Source organism: Scyliorhinus torazame, chromosome 5 (assembly GCF_047496885.1).
Source record: "Scyliorhinus torazame isolate Kashiwa2021f chromosome 5, sScyTor2.1, whole genome shotgun sequence".
Lineage (NCBI taxonomy): Eukaryota > Metazoa > Chordata > Chondrichthyes > Carcharhiniformes > Scyliorhinidae > Scyliorhinus > Scyliorhinus torazame.
The window spans coordinates 280,344,060-280,363,494 of record NC_092711.1 but is presented as its reverse complement, the minus strand read 5'-3'; the positions used below and the strand labels follow the sequence as shown (position 1 = coordinate 280,363,494).

General features: G+C 48.0%; 1 protein-coding gene across 3 annotated transcripts in view; it reads right to left on the bottom strand.

The window, feature by feature from the left end:
• tenm1 (teneurin transmembrane protein 1) overlaps positions 1–19,435 on the bottom strand; it is a 1,545,585-nt gene that overhangs the window by 107,784 nt on the left and 1,418,366 nt on the right. For all 3 annotated transcript variants that reach the window (XM_072505612.1, XM_072505613.1, XM_072505614.1), the window contains one exon: positions 18,915–19,425. In XM_072505612.1, the coding sequence (XP_072361713.1) occupies positions 18,915–19,425 (511 nt within the window). The remainder of the gene's footprint in view (positions 1–18,914; positions 19,426–19,435) is intronic.

Genomic DNA, 19,435 nt, shown 5'->3' with positions numbered 1-19,435 from the left:
TCTGATGTCACCCTGCTGGTGAAGTATCACATGGCCCACCCACATAGGAGCCCCCCAAAAGACCCCACAGGAGGGTTCAGGACTGGAGCCACAGACCGTACAGCTAGCATTCTTAGCAACAGCCGGCAGGGACAGGTGGCGGGTTAGAGGATCCACGGTGCAAGGCTACAGGGCTAGGGCAATGTGTCAATGGGAACTGTGGGGAGTGGGAATGAGGGGGCGGGACAAGCAGGGGCAGAGGCTGCAGTGCAAGTCAGGGTCATCATACAGCCCACTGGACCTGGTTGGACATGGGAGTACTCACCGTGCTAACATGTCTGTCCTTCACTCCCTGCAGAAAATGGATTTTATATCGAACCAAGAGTGGTTGGCATCGGGTGGGCCACTCCCTCAATGTGCAGCTGGTGTGTGACCATCAGCTGCACATTGTGCACTTCTCCACCCGATACCCTGGCAGCGGGCACAATGCTTTCACCCAGGCGCACTCGATGTTTCCCAACACCTTCAAGGCACTCTCCTGGGTGAGGGGTTGGCGCCTGGGTGACAGGGATTACCTGCTGTTGGTGATGACGCCTATCCGGAGGCCACAGACCAATTTGGAGAAGCACTACAATAACGCCCATGCAGTGACCAGGAGTGTGATCGAACGGTGCATCGGCAGGCTCAAGATGCGATTCAGGAGACTGGACCCCTCGGGAAGGGCCCTCCAATACAGCCCTAGGAGGGTCTCCTGCATCGTGGTAGTCTGCTGCATCCTCCACAACATCGTGCAGCAGAGGGGTGCTCCGCAGCGTTTGACTAGGTCTGACTCTTGCCCTCAGCCACGCTACGCAATCCATGCCTGCATGCTGGTCATTCCATCTCATGGCCCACTGAACCCCTGCGGCGGTGGGGGTGGGAACGGGGTCTGGGGTACGGAGGGCGGGTTGGGTACCGGGGCAGTGACACCAGTGGTGGCCTACGACTGCCCTGGGGATCCTGGTCTGTGTCCACCTCCAACAGCTGCACCCCACACCACGGGACTTCTGCCCCATACCCCTCCACCTGGCACAACCTCTGATACTGGCCCAGCCCATCCCTCACACCCTTTATCAAAGACCAAGGCAATGCAGAACATCGATGACCAGGTGATTGTGATATATACAAGTATTGTGCCCCAACCCCTATCTCTCACCTATGTGCTTCACCCGTGCCAAGTTAATTGGTGTCTAAATTTCTGACCTTATGTGCCCTAACGCTCCTTCTAGTGGGTACCCAGGTGGTACATTGGAAGTGGAGGCAGCCGATTTTGTATCTTGCTGTGTGACCTGGGCCCCCTTTGGTGGCCGTCCTCTGGAGTGACCGGGCATGCATGGGCCTGGCAATCTTTTGGGTGGCATGGTGCCACACTGTTCTGCCTGCTGCCCACCGGATGTGCCAGGGACAGGTGCGGAGGATTCAGAGGTGCTGTGGGTGTTCCAGCACCTCTGCTGCGGGAGTTACCAACACGGGGCGCTCCTCCTTCTCCTCCCTCAGGATGCCCGATGGCCCCTGGGCTTCTCCTTGCGACAGGTGCACGGCCGGTGCGAACTGGCGCTGCCAGTCCTGTTGGCCCACTCTCATCTCGACCAGGGTCTCAATGCTCACGGCCATGGAGCAGAGATACCGGGCCACATCCCTCTGGAACTGGACCACGCCACACAGTGACCGTGCCAGGTCCCTCTGTGACAGGCCAAGGACAGCCAGCACCACGCGAATCACACACATGCCTGCTTTGGAAACGCAGTAGTTCCATGTGGTGCCGATGCTGACAAATTAGCATGTCCTGAATGGCTCTGGGACCGGCGCCTCCATCGGGACTGTAGAACACCCTGTGATTAAGTCCTGGAATCAGCAGTTAATCTCTGATACAGAGAATCCTGTCGCCCTTGTTGTTTCTGCATTTCCTCACTCGCCTGTGATTTATTCCAATGTGCCATTAGACTACCATCAAACTCAAGTGTTCTCAATCAAAGACAATCAAGTGTACCTCTCAAGAAATCAGTTTGAAGTACTCAGCTGATGTATTATTAAAATGTATCCCAAATGCATTTGCATAAACCAGAGGTTTTGTAAATCCTTAAGACAGGGGTATGTTGGAGCAAGCTTTAATGCTAATAATGAGGAAAATAATTTAGAAACTTTTAGTCCATCTATGTTGCAAAATTGGTATACCTGTGCATATTTCTTGTCTATTTTCATTTGCTGCCTCACTTTTTAAATGAGTCAACGAGCAACAATAATCACAATGACCCAGATTTTGAGGTTGAAATAATCGCAACACTATCAGCATTTTACTGCTATTACTCTGAAAACAACGACAACTTATGTCATCTTCACATGGGCAGTTAAATGCAGAGATCCAGATGTTGCAGTCAGTGAAATCCCACTCTCCACAGCATGTTACGAGCTACTAGCTGCATCTTGCCCCTGTTCAGGTGAACAGGAGCGTGGTGCGGCCGGTAGATGCCGGGAGAGGCTTCATCTGGGATCTACCGGCTTGCCATGCCTCGCGAGATATAACGGGATCTCACGAGATGCCGTGATCTGAATCCAGCCCATTGTGGGTGGGATCAATATTTGGCAAATCTGCATATTAGAGTGGGTAGCTAGTTTCACCCTAATATGCAGCTCGCCTGATCAACCCGAGTTGTTGGGATCTAGCTCCTTCGCCTCAAAGATCTTAGATGAGCGCCATTCAGTACTGGTCCCCACAAATGGGGACCAGAGAGAACGACACTTGGGAGCATCTCCCTAGGGTATCGGAGGCCCCCAGGTGGTTGCCCTCGGGAAGAGTGGCATCCCGGCACTAGTGGTGACACCTGGGCATCTTAGCACTGCCAACCTGGCACCCTGGCAGTGCCACCTGAGTGCCAACCTGGTGCTGCCAAGGTGCCCAGGTGACACTGCCAGGCTGGCTAGGATGGTGCCAAGCTGGTAGTGCCAAGCTGCCAGACTGGTATTGTGCCAGTGCCGCGGATCAGGCCCGGGGGTGCCCTGCCCATGTGAGATGGACTGCAGGGGGTGGATGGTGCCTGAGGACCCCCTTAAGGAGGCGTTGGGACTTTGGGGGGGGGGGGGGGTCGCATCGGCAGGATGGGTGGGCTGAGAGATCGGGGTGCCATTTAAAATTGGCGTCCCGATCTCCTCCTGTACTGAGGAATTCTGGCGAGCGGAGTTCCTCAGTGCTGGGAACAGGACTATGTGTGGCCTCTGCAGAGCGTTACCCCCCACTGAGGCCCCAGATTGCAACAAAGTCCCATTCAATAGCATGAACATTTTTGGTGCTGTGAGCGCAGGAAACATCCAGCTAAAAGTGCTCAACAAGGCCATAATGTTGAAGTCCTCACAGTACCAAATCTTAGAAAACACTGAATTGATGTGAACTTCAACCTTGTATATTATTTAATTCCCTGTAAAAATCGTTGCAGAAGCTATACCTCAGTGCCACTGGGATTTAATGATCCACTAAATCTGGATTACTGCTGAAAAATCTCTCTGGCTCTGACAGAATTTTTCCCACAATAAAAATATTCCTTAGATTGTTACATTTTAAAAAAAGATTGATGATATTTCAGCTTCCATTGTAATCTTTATTTCACTCTCTGTAAAATTCTTAAAAAGTAAAGGACATCTATTTTACTTTGGCTTTTCCTGTTTGTGAGAATTCTTTTAACGTAATTACTTGCTTAGCCTGCTTGGAGGTAACATGGTCACTGGACACTTTGGTTCTCAAGAGCTAGTATCATAATCAAATCAATATACAGGCCACAGAGATCACTAGATCTTTGAGTTGAGTGGCGAGCATGGTCACTTTACCCACTGACTGCAAAATCAGGCCAAAAAGTTCAAACTCACGTCACAGAAATATTAACAAGTCCAGTTTCCATAGTGGAATACAAGTCAGTAGAGAATCATAGAATTTACAGAATCATAGAATTTACAGTGCAGAAGGAGGCCATTCGGCCCATCGAGTCTGCACCGGCTCTTGGAAAGAGCACCCTACCCAAGCCCACACCACCTTATCCCCATAACCCAGTAACCCCATTCAACCAACACTAAGGGCAATTTTGGACACTAAGGGCAATTTAGCATGGCCAATCCACCTAACCTGCACATCTTTGGACTGTGGGAGGAAACCGGAGCACCTGGAGGAAACCCACGCACACACGGAGAGAACGTGCAGACTCCACACAGACAGTGACTCAGCCGAGAATCGAACCTGGGACCCTGTTGCTGTGAAGCAATTGTGCTAACCACTATGCTACCGTGCTGCACTGCACCACTGTACTTGCAAATGCAGCATAGAAACAAATGGAAAAATCTTTGAAAAGCACATCGCTTCAAGCAAAATTGGATATTTGCTGTTGCACAGTCAGATTTATTTCAACCTTTCGCAGTGGAAAGGGACTAGGCTGCTGTGCCCGGTTGAAAATCAGTCCATCTTTTATACCTAAGATATGGATACAGGTAACTGTGGCATCAGGTTTTCAGCTGTTTTATTGCAGCAACATGGTAACGAAGGGGCAAGGTTAATCTCAATCACATGCTAATTAGAGGATGAAATGGAAATAGATTGGAAAGAAAACATAAAAATTAATGGCAAAATGATTGTAGAACACAGGGCTGACACAAATTAATTCTCCAATATTCTAGTTAATTTATTTTCAGACTTTATTAAGGATTTATTTATAACTGTTCGAGATCAAAATTGCACTCCAGACAAAATGCTTCCACAATACTAATCTCTGCTAATTCTCCTGATGAGGTATCAGGGTTGGGGTTTCTTTGCTTTGTTTTTGGTTGGAGCCTGGAAAAAATGACTATTGACCAAAATCAAAGGTGGATCCTTCAGGCTGAACGGGTCAGCAGAAAGATTCTTTTTACCAAAGTGCTGATGATGTTAGACACTTCTGCATTATTAGGGACTGACAAAAGATCTCACCCCAAAGACTGGAAGCATAATTCCCCCAGGACTCAACAGCCCATCTACCCAGGCAAAGGTGGAGCACAGACTGGCCCAGACTAATACTGTTAGTGACTGGACATGTATGGACCCCAGATCTGGGAAGCTCACCAGCAATGTCAGGAATTGGGACACATCAGGTGCTCTCTAGGTTTCACAACGAACTGAATGTACTCAATCAGATTTGAAAATCTGAAAGTGTAAGGAAAGGGTTAATGTCCCGGCTACAAGTTCACAGCAGTGTTTGTTATGTGCAGAATGGATGGATCCAATACTTGCTACTCATATTGATACTTGTTAATTGCAGTGATACTGCTGAATTGAACACAGCAAAATGGTTGAAATCAGCGCAGGCTGATTGAAACTGGACAGGTAATCACAGGAGGAAAAGAAGTCCTTATATGGCTGAATCATATAAGACAACTTGGAAATTCAGAAATCAACCTACAGCCAATCAGGCAATCAACTAAACAAGCTGCACCAAGGAGAGAATTTGCATGAATTCTGTATTCTTTTTATCAAGCCCTGAAATAGTCCCACATAGGAACACTCATGAAAAAAGACAGAAGGTACATATTGAAGGACAGGTCTCCGGAAAGAAGACAAAAGAGATGTATTGACAGGAAGAGTCCTGGTGAACAATCAGGACGATCTCGGTCAAAGATCAATCCCAAGTGACCTAGAGTCACCTCAAATTGACCTCTCAGGTCAATTAATTGATTTCTTTTTGAATATTCTCAATAAAGGTGTTGGATTTAGTGGAAGATTGTTTCAATCTCTGAATCTAAGAAAGAGGTAAAATCACCAACATATCACTCAGTTAAATTGTCATCTTGTACCTAATCCAGTACGGAACCACTGTGCACATGCATTAAATGGGACTGCCTGCGGAAATGTGTCTGAATACAGGAGGTCCAAATGAGCAATGGGCCAAGTCATGTGATACAAACATGAAATAAGCCTGTTCGTACATGCGTGAAAATGAAAGTTGTAAATGAGAAACACATTCACTCATAGGCCCGTAAATGAGCTCACTCACCCATGAAAGAGCAACATTTAAAAAATATATTTTTTAATGGGATGGGGCTTCGCTGGATAGGCCAGCATTTGTTCCCATTCCTAATTGCCCTTCGGAAGGTGGTGGTGAGCTGCATTCTTGAACCACAGTCCATGTGGTGTAGGTTTACATTGTGTTTAAAGGAGGGAGTTCCAGGATTTTGACACAGCGACAGTGAAGACACGGTGATATATTTCTAAGTCAGGATGGTGAGTGTCTTGGAGGGGAACCTCCAGATGGTGGTGCTCTCATGTACCTGCTGCCCTTGCCCTCCTAAATGATAGAGGTCATGGGTTTGGAAGGTGCTGCTTAAGAAACCTTGGCGAGTTCCTACAGTGCATCTTGTAGGTGGTGCACACTGCTGCTGCTGTGAGTCAGTGATGGAGGGTGTGAATGTTTGTGGAAGGGTGCCAATCAAGTTGGCTGCTTTGTCTTGGGTGGTGTCGAGCTTCTTGAGTGTTGTTGGAGCTACACTCATCCAGGCAAGTGGAGAGTATTCCATTACACTCCAGACTTGTGCCTTGTAGGTGGTGGACAGGCTTTGTGGAGTCAGGAGGTGAGTTACTAGCCACAGAATTCCTAGCCTTTGACCTGCTCTTGTGGACACATTTTTTATATGGCTAATCCAGTTCAGTTTCTGGTCAATGGCAACCCCCAGGATGTTGAAAGTTGGTGATTCAGTGATGGTTACTCCATTGAATATCAAGGGGTTTGATTCTCTTTTATTTGAGATGGTCATTGTCTGGCACTTCTGCCATTTGTCAGCTCAAGCCTGGATATTGTCTAGCTCTTGTTGCATTTGCACGTGGACTGCTTCAGCGTCTAAGGAATCGTAAATGGACTGAACATTGTATACTTATCAGCGAATATCCCCACATCTGACCTTATATTGGAAGGGAGGTCATTAATGAAGCAACTGAAGATGGTTGGGCTGAGGACACTACCCTGAGGAACTCTGGCAGTGATGTCTCAGGAGTATGTTGACTGACCATCAACCACCACAACCATCTTCCTTTGTGCTGTGTATGACTCCAACCAGTGGAGAGTTTTCCCCCTGATTCCCATTTACTCCAGTTTAGCTCGGGCTCCTTAATGCCTTTCTCGATCAAATGCTGCCTTCATGTTAAGGGCAGTCAATCTCGCCACACCTCTGGAGTTCATCTTTTTTGTCCATGTTTGAACCAAGTCTGTAATGACATCAGGAGCTAACTGACCCTGGCGGAAACCAAACTGAGCTTCTTTGAGTAGATTATGCTCAGTAAGTACCGCTTTTTAGCAATGTGGATGACTCCTTCCATCACTTTTCTGATGATTGAGCTAACTGACTGGGCGGTAATTGGCTGGAATTCTTGTGTACAGGACATGCCCGGGTAATTTTCCACATTGCTGGGTCGGTGCCAGTGTTGCAGCTGTACTGGAACGGCTTGGCTAGGGGTGTGGCAAGTTCTGGAGCACGTCTTCAGTACTATTGACGGAATATTAAAGGCCCATAGCAGTTGCAGTATCCAGTGCCTTCAGCTTGTTTCTTGATATCACGCGGAGTGAATCTCATTGGCTAAAGACTGGCATCTGTAATGCTGGGGACCTCTGGAGGAGACCGTGATGGATCATTCACTTGGCGCTTCTGGCTGAATATTACTGCGAATTCTTCAGCCTTGCCTTTTGCACAGATGTGCTGGGCTCCGCCATCATTGAGGATGGGGGTATTTGTGGAGCCTCCTTCTCTAGTGAGTTGTTTAATAGTCCAAAACCATTCACGACTGGATGTGGCAGCACTTCAGAGCTTAGAACTGATCCGTTGGTTGTGGGATCGCTTAGCTTTGTCTATCACTTGCTGCTTATGTTCTTTGGCACGCAAGTAGTGTTGTAGTCTCAGCAGTTTGACATCTCATTTTTCGGTAAGCCTGGTGCTGCTCCTGGAATGCCCTCTTGCAGTCTTCATTGAACCAGGGCTGATCCGCTGGCTTGGTGGTAAAAGTAGAGTGTAGGATATGCCACGTCGTAAGGTTACAGATTGTGGCTGCTCAATGTGTATTAAGCACCCACCTTTATGGCTTTTGTTCAGCTGAACTTTGCTTGCCATCAGACATGCTGAAGTAAGCCAAAGTAGAATGCGCAAACTTTCTATGTGCCTGTACAGTTCTGAAGGAGGCTCTTTTCATATTGTTCCCATAATATCCAACTCATAGGGCAGCATGGCGGCACAGTGGTTAGCACAGCTGCCTCACGGCGCAGTGGTCCCAGGTTGAGCCCGGCTCTGGGTCACTGTCCATGTGGAGTTTGCACATTCTCCCTGTGTTTGCGTGAGTTCCGCCCTCACAACCCAAAGATGTGCAGGGTAGATGGATTGGCCATGCTAAATTGCCGCTTAATTGGAAAAAATTAATTGATTACTCAAAATTCAGAAAACAAAAATAATATCCAACTGATGTGCTCAGAACCTGAGGTATTTTACTCAGTGCAATCTGAACCAAAATGCTTCACTGTGCCTCCATGTTGATTCCCAGAGTCACACTCGCTCTGTGTGTCACCTCCATCTCCTATTTTCATCATTTTGATCTTAAATCTTGCCCTGAATCATCTGTGTTGTGTATTAGCTCCCTCACAAACCAGTTGTGACAGGGCAGCACGGTGGCACAACGGTTAGCACTGCTGCTTCACGGTGCTGAGGACCCGGGTTCAATCACAGCCCTGGGTCACTGTCCTTGTGGAGTTTGTACATTCTCCCCGTGTCTGTGTGGGTCTCACCCCCACAACCCAAAGATGTGCAGGGTAGGTGGATTGGCCAAACCAGTTGTGACATTGCAGGTGCTGTCTGCATGACACTTTGCTCTGCTTGTTTATCATTGACCTGCATCTGTTTGATAATCAAGTTATGAAAAAATAGATGCATTGTATATCTGAATTGTTTAGGATATATCTGAGAGATAGCATTGTTTCAGAAGGAATAGGAGCATTTCTCACTAATACTGCCCCACAGTGAGACTTCTTTCTATAAGCTACTGCATTCTTATTCTCTGATGATTTTGCTGCAGATTGTTTTTCTAACCATATATCAGGAGGTGCGATACAAGCACAGGTAATTGTTTGCACAGGCGTTTAGATAGCTGTCAATTTACACATAACTCTGCTTGAATTTGTCATTACATCGGCCTCATTGTTTCTTTCTCAGAGTGAGTTTTAGTCTTATCACAATAATCTGTTTACCAAGAACCTTTCCTCCTCAATCACTCATTTTGAGCTGATGAAATAGATGTGGAATTACCTCAATCAATTACATTGCACCTCATTTGTAATGTAACAAATTGTAACAAGCCCCTGCCCTTAATGAGTGTTTTTTAAATGCCATTATTTGAATTCCATATTTGCATGTGCCAATCAGATGGCCTGTTTGTAGTATTAGACTGCAATAACAAAATACAATTTTCAACATTTATTTTGCATTTATGGTTAAAAAGGCTAGTGACGGGGGAAGTTCTGAGCTGGCTATAAGGATAAGGTTGTATTTTACTGACTGAGACTGTGAAGACTGTGAAGGAGCAAGTGATAAACAGTGGGAGACTGATAACCTTGAGTATTAGCAGATGATTGACAGTCCTTATATAGGAATGGCGGGCATCAGAAAGTCAACAGCCTCAAGCATAAGTGCCCAAGTATCAGATGATTGGCAGTGCAAAGCACAAGCACAGAATTAACAGCCATAACCAAATGTAAAGAGAGCAAGCATTTTGGCAAGAATTGAAAAGGAAGAGGAGAGATTTTCCTAACTGGAATAAATTATTCAATTAACTAGCTATAAATCGGGACTTCCGGGTGCGGCGATGACCAGCTGAGTCGCACGTTTCGGCAGCTCCCGGTGAAACGGACTTTTGGGCTCTTGATAGGAACCCAACGGCAAGTTTGACGGCTAAAAACACTGTGCCGTAAACCAGAAGGGAATCCCCCCTGGATACGGATGAAAAAAGGAGGAGAAAGTGGCCGGATTGCAGTGGATCCTTTAGAACAGCGGCAAGGAAGGCAAGCAAAAACCAAGATAGCGTCGGAAGGTGGCAGTTTAACATGGGGCCCTGAACAACAAGAGTTCTTGAAATGCTGTGTGGAAGAGCTCAAAAAGGAAATGAAGAAAGAGCTGTTGGCCCCGATACTACAGGCGATTGAAGGGCTAAAGGAGGAACAAAAGACCCAGGAGCAGGAGCTTCGGGTCGTGAAGGCAAAGGCAGCCGAGAATGAGGACGACATACAGGGCCTGGTGGTGAAGACGGAGACGCATGAGGCACATCAGAAACGATGTGTGGAAAGGTTGGAGGCACTGGAGAACAACGCAAGGAGGAACAACCTGAGGATTCTTGGTCTTCCTGAAGGTGTGGAGGGAGCGGACGTCGGGGCATATGTGAGCACGATGCTGCACTCGTTAATGGGAGCGGAGGCCCCGGCGCGTCCGTTGGAGGTGGAGGGAGCATACCGAGTGATGGCGCGAGGGCCGAGAGCAGGAGAAATTCCCAGAGCCATAGTGGTGAGATTCCTCCGTTTTAAGGATAGAGAAATGGTCCTTAGATGGGCAAAGAAAACTCGGAGCAGTAAATGGGAGAACGCGGTGATCCGCGTTTATCAAGACTGGAGTGCGGAGGTGGCGAGAAGGAGGGCGAGCTTTAATCGGGCCAAGGCGGTGCTTCATAAAAAGAAGATAAAATTTGGAATGCTGCAACCGGCAAGACTGTGGGTCACATATCGAGGGCGGCACCACTATTTTGAGACGGCGGATGAAGCGTGGACTTTTATTGTGGAAGAAAAACTGGAATGAGCGGGTTATTAAAAAGAACGTTTGAACAAAGTGGTGGGGCGAATGTGGGGGGCAAAGAGGGGGGTTAAAAAGGGGGAAAGAGGAGTTTTATGTACTAATCCTGCGATGTGGTAACTTTTCTCTCTCCCACAGGTGGTGATGGGGGGAGGAGGGGAGGTGGAGGAGATGGGGCGTTGGCCATTGGGGGCGGGGCCAAGGGAGAAGCGCGGGCTTGGTTCCCGCGCTATGATAATCATGGCGGGAATAGAGAAGCAGGAAGGAGGGGGCGTCGCACGGTGCGAGCCGAGGTCACGGGGGGAAGCCGAGGTCGGCCAGAGTTTGCTGACTTCTGGGAGCAACATGGGGGGAGTAATTACGCTAGCGGGGGATAAGGCGGGGGGGGGTGGGAGGGGGGAATTACTGGGTTGCTGCTGCTGGGGAGAGGGGGGAGCTGGTATGGGAGAGGATGGGCGGGGGGGCACCGCCTGGGGGAGATACAGCTGCGTGGGAACCGGGTGAGGAGCTGGAAAAAGGTGATGGCTAATCGACAAGGGGGGGGGGGTAGGAAGCCCCCCAACCCGGCTGATCACGTGGAACGTGAGAGGGCTGAATGGGCCGATAAAGAGGGCACGGGTACTCGCACACCTTAAGAAACTTAAGGCAGATGTGGTTATGTTACAGGAAACGCACCTGAAACTGATAGACCAGGTTAGGCTACGCAAAGGATGGGTGGGGCAGGTGTTCCATTCGGGGCTAGATGCGAAAAACAGGGGGGTGGCTATATTAGTGGGGAAGCGGGTAATGTTCGAGGCAAAGACTATAGTGGCGGATAACGGGGGCAGATACGTGATGGTGAGTGGCAAACTACAGGGGGAGACGGTGGTTTTGGTAAACGTATATGCCCGAACTGGGATGATGCCAATTTTATGAGGCGGATGCTAGGACGCATTCCGGACCTAGAGATGGGAAAGCTGATAATGGGGGGAGATTTTAATACGGTGTTGGAACCAGGGCTGGATAGGTCGAAGTCCAGGACTGGAAGGAGGCCGGCAGCAGCCAAGGTACTTAAAGATTTTATGGAGCAGATGGGAGGTGTAGACCCGTGGAGATTTAGCAGACCTAGGAGTAAGGAGTTCTCGTTTTTCTCCTATGTCCATAAAGTCTACTCGCGAATAGACTTTTTTGTGCTGGGAAGGGCATTGATCCCGAAGGTGAGGGGAACGGAGTATACGGCTATAGCCATTTCGAATCACGCTCCACACTGGGTAGACTTGGAGATAGGGGAGGAAACAGGAGGGCACCCACCCTGGAGAATGGACATGGGACTAATGGCAGATGAGGGGGTGTGTCTAAGGGTGAGGGGGTGCAATGAAAAGTACTTGGAACTCAATGATAATGGGGAGGTCCAGGTGGGAGTGTTCTGGGAGGCGTTGAAGGCGGTGGTTAGAGGGGAGCTGATATCAATAAGGGCACATAAAGGGAAGCAGGAGAGTAAGGAACGGGAGCGGTTGCTGCAAGAACTTTTGAGGGTGGACAGACAATATGCGGAAGCACCGGAGGAGGGACTGTACAGGGAAAGGCAAAGGCTACATGTAGAATTTGACTTGCTGACTACGGGCACTGCAGAGGCACAATGGAGGAAGGTACAGGGTGTACAGTACGAATATGGGGAGAAGGCGAGCAGGTTGCTGGCACACCAATTGAGGAAAAGGGGAGCAGCGAGGGAAATAGGGGGAGTGAGGGATGAGGAAGGAGAGATGGAGCGGGGAGCGGAGAGAGTGAATGGAGTGTTCAAGACATTTTATAAAAAATTATATGAAGCTCAACCCCCGGATGGGAGGGAGAGAATGATGGGCTTCCTGGATCGGCTGGAATTTCCCAAGGTGGAAGAGCAGCAAAGGGTGGGACTGGGAGCACAGATCGAGGTAGAAGAAGTGGTGAAAGGAATTAGGAGCATGCAGGCAGGAAAGGCCCCGGGACCGGATGGATTCCCAGTCGAATTCTATAGAAAATATGTGGACTTGCTCGCCCCGGTACTGACGAGGACCTTTAATGAGGCAAAGGAAAGGGGACAACTGCCCCTGACTATGTCTGAAGCAACGATATCGCTTCTCTTAAAGAAGGAAAAGGACCCGCTACAATCCGGGTCCTATAGACCTATTTCCCTCCTAAATGTAGATGCCAAGATCCTGGCCAAGGTAATGGCAATGAGAATAGAGGAATGTGTCCCGGGGGTGGTCCACGAGGACCAAACTGGGTTTGTGAAGGGGAGACAGCTGAACACGAATATACGGCGGTTGTTAGGGGTAATGATGATGGCCCCACCAGAGGGGGAAACGGAGATAGTAGTGGCGATGGATGCCGAGAAAGCATTTGATAGAGTGGAGTGGGATTATTTGTGGGAGGTGTTGAGGAGATTTGGTTTTGGAGAGGGGTATGTTAGATGGGTGCAGCTGTTGTATAGGGCCCCAGTGGCGAGCGTGGTCACGAATGGACGGGGATCTGCATATTTTCGGCTCCATAGAGGGACAAGGCAGGGATGCCCTCTGTCCCCATTATTGTTTGCACTGGCGATTGAGCCCCTGGCGATAGCGTTGAGGGGTTCCAAGAAGTGGAGGGGAGTACTTAGAGGAGGAGAAGAACACCGGGTATCTTTGTATGCGGACGATTTGCTACTATACGTGGCAGACCCGGCGGAGGGGATGCCAGAAATAATGCAGATACTTGGGGAGTTTGGGGATTTTTCAGGGTATAAATTGAACATGGGGAAAAGTGAGTTGTTCGTGGTGCATCCAGGGGAGCAGAGTAGAGAAATAGAGGACCTACCGTTGAGGAAGGTAACAAGGGACTTTCGTTACCTGGGGATCCAGATAGCCAAGAATTGGGGCACATTGCATAGGTTAAATTTAACGCGTTTGGTGGAACAAATGGAGGAGGATTTCAAGAGATGGGATATGGTATCCCTGTCACTGGCAGGGAGGGTGCAGGCGGTTAAGATGGTGATCCTCCCGAGATTCCTCTTTGTGTTTCAGTGCCTCCCGGTGGTGATCACGAAGGCTTTTTTTAAAAGGATTGAAAAGAGCATCATGGGTTTTGTGTGGGCCGGGAAGACCCCGAGAGTGAGGAAGGGATTCTTACAGCGTAGCAGGGATAAGGGGGGGGGGGGGGCTGGCACTACCGAGCCTAAGTGAGTATTATTGGGCCGCTAATATTTCAATGGTGAGTAAGTGGATGGGAGAGGAGGAGGGAGCGGCGTGGAAGAGATTAGAGAGGGCGTCCTGTAGGGGGACTAGCCTACAGGCTATGGTGACAGCCCCATTGCCGTTCTCACCGAGGAACTACACCACAAGCCCGGTGGTGGTGGCTACACTGAAGATTTGGGGACAGTGGAGACGGCATAGGGGAAAGACTGGAGCCTTGGGGGGGTCCCCGAAAAGAAACAACCATAGGTTTGCCCCGGGGGGAATGGATGGGGGATATGGAATGTGGCAAAGAGCAGGAATAACGCAACTGAAAGATCTGTTTGTGGATGGGAAGTTCGCGAGTCTGGGAGCGCTGACCGAGAAATATGGGTTGCCACAAGGGAATGCATTCAGGTATATGCAACTGAGGGCTTTTGCGAGGCAACAGGTGAGGGAATTCCCGCAGCTCCCGACACAAGAGGTGCAGGACAGAGTGATCTCAAAGACATGGGTGGGGGATGGTAAGGTGTCAGATATATATAGGGAAATGAGGGACGAAGGGGAGACTATGGTAGATGAACTAAAAGGGAAATGGGAAGAAGAGCTGGGGGAGGAGATCGAGGAGGGGCTGTGGGCAGATGCCCTAAGCAGGGTAAACTCGTCGTCCTCGTGTGCCAGGCTAAGCCTGATTCAGTTTAAGGTATTACACAGGGCGCATATGACTGGAGCACGGCTCAGTAAATTTTTTGGGGTGGAGGATAGGTGTGCGAGATGCTCGAGAAGCCCAGCGAATCATACCCATATGTTTTGGTCATGCCCGGCACTACAGGGGCTTTGGATGGGGGTGACAAAGGTGCTTTCAAAAGTAGTGGGGGTCCGGGTCGAACCAAGCTGGGGGTTGGCTATATTTGGGGTTGCACAAGAGCCGGGAGTGCAGGAGGCGAGAGAGGCCGATGTTTTGGCCTTTGCGTCCCTAGTAGCCCGGCGCAGGATATTGCTAATGTGGAAAGAAGCCAAGCCCCCGGGGGTGGAGACCTGGATAAATGACATGGCGGGGTTTATAAAGCTAGAGCGGATTAAGTTCGTCCTAAGGGGGTCGGCTCAAGGGTTCACCAGGCGGTGGCAACCGTTCGTCGAATACCTCGCAGAAAGATAGACGGAATGGAAAAAAGAAGGCAGCAGCAGCAGCCCAGGATCGGGGGGGGGGGGGGGGGGTGGGGGGGGAGGAGGAACCAGAAGGACTCTCAGGGTTGTTAATATATACTGTATAATATGTATAGGTCGTTGCTACAGATAATTATATATTGGACTGTTAAATTATATTTTTGGAGAGTGTTACTTGTGACAAGGCAGTTGCCAATTAGGGCTAGTTTTCATTTTTGTTATTTATTATTTATTCATTTTTTGTTTATAAAATAGGTCATTGTTATTTGCGTTGTTATAATATTGTGTAAAGGATGCACAATGTACTGTGTTGGTTGACCAAAAATTTTCAATAAAATATTTATTTAAAAAAAAACTAGCTATAAGTCAGCGTGCAAAGAAATACCGATGAGGTCTTCCGCCTTATCACGCCAGCGGAGTCTTCCGGTCCCGCTGGTGCTGCAACCCGCTGCGGGTTTCCCGGTGGCATGGGGTGGATTCAATGGGAAATCCCTTTGGGAGCGATGGGACCAGGAGGTCCTGCCGCTGGCCAAAGACAGGCCGCCTCCCGCCTGAGAAACATGCCGTGGTGAGGCCAGAGAATCTTGCCCGGAGTTTGTTTGTCCTTTTCATATTATCCAATTCAAACTAAACTTTCTTTTTGCTTCATTCAAGTCAATTGATTTCACCAATAAAACATCTGGATTATTGGCTGTAGACTACATGGTGAATCCTGCATGAAATGAAAATTCTCATAAAAATAACTTGGACAAATAGCACTGATTTGTTGCCGAGGATCTTGTGATATATTTAAAGGGGCTTTGAATAAGTGACTGAATGGCGAAATAAAAGTATGGATATGATTTAGTGAAGCCCTTGTTAAGGCATCTCACAAAAAAAGACAGAGGCTGTGATTTTGTGCCCACGGCAAATGGCGACATGGGCACAAAGTCCTGCGAGAGGCCAAAAACGAGATTCGCGCCAGCGAGATCTCATGATGCGATTGTCTGCCCCCTGCAATTGACAGAATGGGGCGGGAATCTCATTTAAATACATTTAAATCTCATTAGCAGGCTTCCCTGCTGTAGCGTCTCCCAGCATTGGGGGTTCCCCCTCACCAATGTGGAGCCATGTCGACAAAGTTTAAAACCGGTCTGGAGCAACAGGAACCAGACAAAGAGACCCTGCTGGGGGCGCACTGGTAAGAACAGCCCCAGGGGAGAGAGGGACATGCCCTGGCAGTACCTTGGCACAGCCCCTTGGGAAAGCATTGCTCATAATTTCTCGGAGGAAATGGAACAGCAAGGATTGAAAATTGATTGACAGGCAGGGAATAAAGCACTAGGGTAAAGGATTTAGTTCACACTGAAGAAGCCTCCAAGTGCTGTATCCCAGGGGTCAGTGCTTGATCCACCTTTGCTCTCAGCAAATATGCTTGAAGTGGATTTGGGCATCAGGGATAAGCTCTCAAAATTTGCTCAATACATGAAAATACAAGGTACCCTTCATACAGTGAGGAACACTTCAAGAGAAATCATGAAGAAACAGACAGGTTATGTGAATGATATACAGGTGAAAGATGCAATTTTAGGAGAATGAGTTTGAGGTAATGAGCCAGAATTTCCAGTCAAAATAATGGCAAGGTTAATGGTGCTTGCTGTTATTTAGACATAAATAATACAGAAATGTATTTGATGTTGTAAAATGCGAAAATCTAAAAGTTGCTCTCTGGGTTTCTAGAAAACTTCACCCTTGCTGCCTGCCCCACCATTGGAGCACACTGAATGGTGTGAGTTGCTGAATGGTTGTGACATACAAACTAAATACTCTTCAGAAAATTCAGCCTTATCCACTTCTGTCCAAGTGCTCTTTGAACAACCTCCCTGGTATTGAAAATTGATTATCAGAAGGTTCCAATATCATTCCTTCAGGTTCTAATTGTTATTAGAGATTTTAAAACTATTAAACTTGAGATTGCTTTAAATGTTTCTTTCTATTTTGTTTTGCTCACATTCCCTCTTCCTTCATCCAATTTTTCTTTCACTTTCTGAATTTCTCTTTCTGAACCTGATTTGATATTGAATTGACCCCCTCAAATTCAAACTTCCAACTCAGTCCTGGCACTGTTAATTCCACAATACTTCAATCTGATTGCTTAAGGAGATAGATAGTTACTTGACCTATTCACTCATGACCCAGATACCCAGTTTCCCTTGCTGTGATATTATGAGACCGCATTTTCAGCAATTTTTCATGCACAAATTAGAAAGCTTAAACATACAAAGATGGCAGGTGGTGTAAGATAGATGTCCTGCAATGGAAAATAATGGTCCAATACATAGAATCCTTACAGTGCAGAAGGAGGCCATTTAGCCCATTGTGTCTGCACAAACCCTTCGAAAGACCACCCTATCCAGGCCCAATTCCCCATACTATTCCTGCAACCACACCCTATTGGGCAATTTAGCATGGCCAATCCACTTAACCTCCACATTTTTGGACTGTGGGAGGAAACCGGAGCACCCGGACAAAACCCACGCAGTCATGGGGAGAATGTGCAAACTCCACACACAGTCACCCAGGGTTGGAATTGAACCCGGGTCCCTGGCGCTGTGAGGCAGCAGTGCTAACCACTGTGCCCCCACATTTTAGGAAAGTAAAATAGAAATAGGCACTGAAGGATATGGATGAACAGGGACTGAGAATTTCAAATGTAGGCAACAGTTAAAGCCAAGAAAAGATAACCGGGGGCATGGCAGAGGGTAGCTATCCACGTGGAACATGGGGGGAGCCCTGGCCCTGTAAAGGAACTTTTTACACGTATCTTGAGGAGCATCTTTGTCCTTCAACACAGCCTCCAACCTACATTCCTCTGGTATAAAAACAGAAAATGCTGGAAATACTCAGCATTTCCTCTGTGGAAAGAGAAAAATAGTTAATCTTTCAGGTCTGAGAAAAGGCCATCAACCTAAAACTTTAACTCTGTGTCTCGCTCCACCTTCAGATGCTACCAGACCTGCTGAGTATTTCCAGCATTTTCAGTTTTTATTTCAGACTTCCAGCATCTGCAGTATTTCGCTTAATTGATTTGCATTCACCTGGCAGTAGCTTTCCTGGGTTAAAGTGTAATGGAGGTACCACTGTCACAGGGTGGCACTGTAGCACAGTGGTTAGCACTGTTGCTTCACAGCGCCAGGGACCCAGGTTCGATTCCCGGCTTGGGTCACTGCCTTAGCTGAGTCTGCACGTTCTCCCCGTGTCTGCGTGGGTTTCCTCCGGGTGCTCCGGTTTTGTTCCACAAGTCCCGAAAGACGTGCTGTTAGGTGAATTGGACATTCTGAATTCTACCTCTGTGTACCCGAACAGGCACCGGATTGTGGTGACTAGGGGATTTTCACAGTAACTTCATTGCAGTGTTAATATAAGCCTACTTGTGACAATAAAGATTAAAGATTATTAGGGCAATTTGCTGTGGCTTATGCGGCTCCTGACAGACATCTAAACTACCCCACTGCAGTGAGCAGTTAAAATGAAGGCCGGCTGAACCTCAGTGCAAATCGGTAAGGCACAATGCGCCCTTTTACAGATCGTCCCCTATCCTGCCCCTTTTCCTTTGCTTCCAGGTAGGTTGGCTTAAAATTAATTCCCAAGTGTCTGTGGTACAGCTTTATATTTTTAACAGTACAAACTTTTATAACTCTACTTACTGTTGCAAGTAAATTTTATACACCGCAATCAATCATATGAGAAACAGTAACAAGATCTTACTCGTAAACTGTTGTCCAGCCATTTTCATTGTTCTTTGTTGCTAGCAGACCGGTGTTGCCATGGTATGTCATCATTGCTAAGTCATGGCCCTGGGCAGATACCCTTTTCAAGGCCCCGTTGTTGCTGATAGTTAACCAGTATACCTGACCACCAGGCACCACAAGCCATTGAGGAGCACCATTTGCATCTCTTCGAATATGTAGCGAATTGCCATTGTTGCCGGCGATGGTGCTGATATCGCCTTCGCTGGTGTAACTGAAGTTATAAACATAATCTCCCGTGATTAAGTTCAAAGTATTCAGGTGGGTCCCATTGATGTTAAAGAGATACAGCTCTTGATCCGCTGGTGAAGCAACTTCGTATACATTCAAGTGGTTGCAGCGGGGTTTATTCTTGCTCACCGCTCGGATGCGGATATTGGCAAGGTCCGCTATGTACAATGTGCCATCTGGAGAAACGGCCAAGGAGGTTGGAGTTTTCAACTTTGCATCTTTGGCATAGCCACCATCACCTAGGGAGAG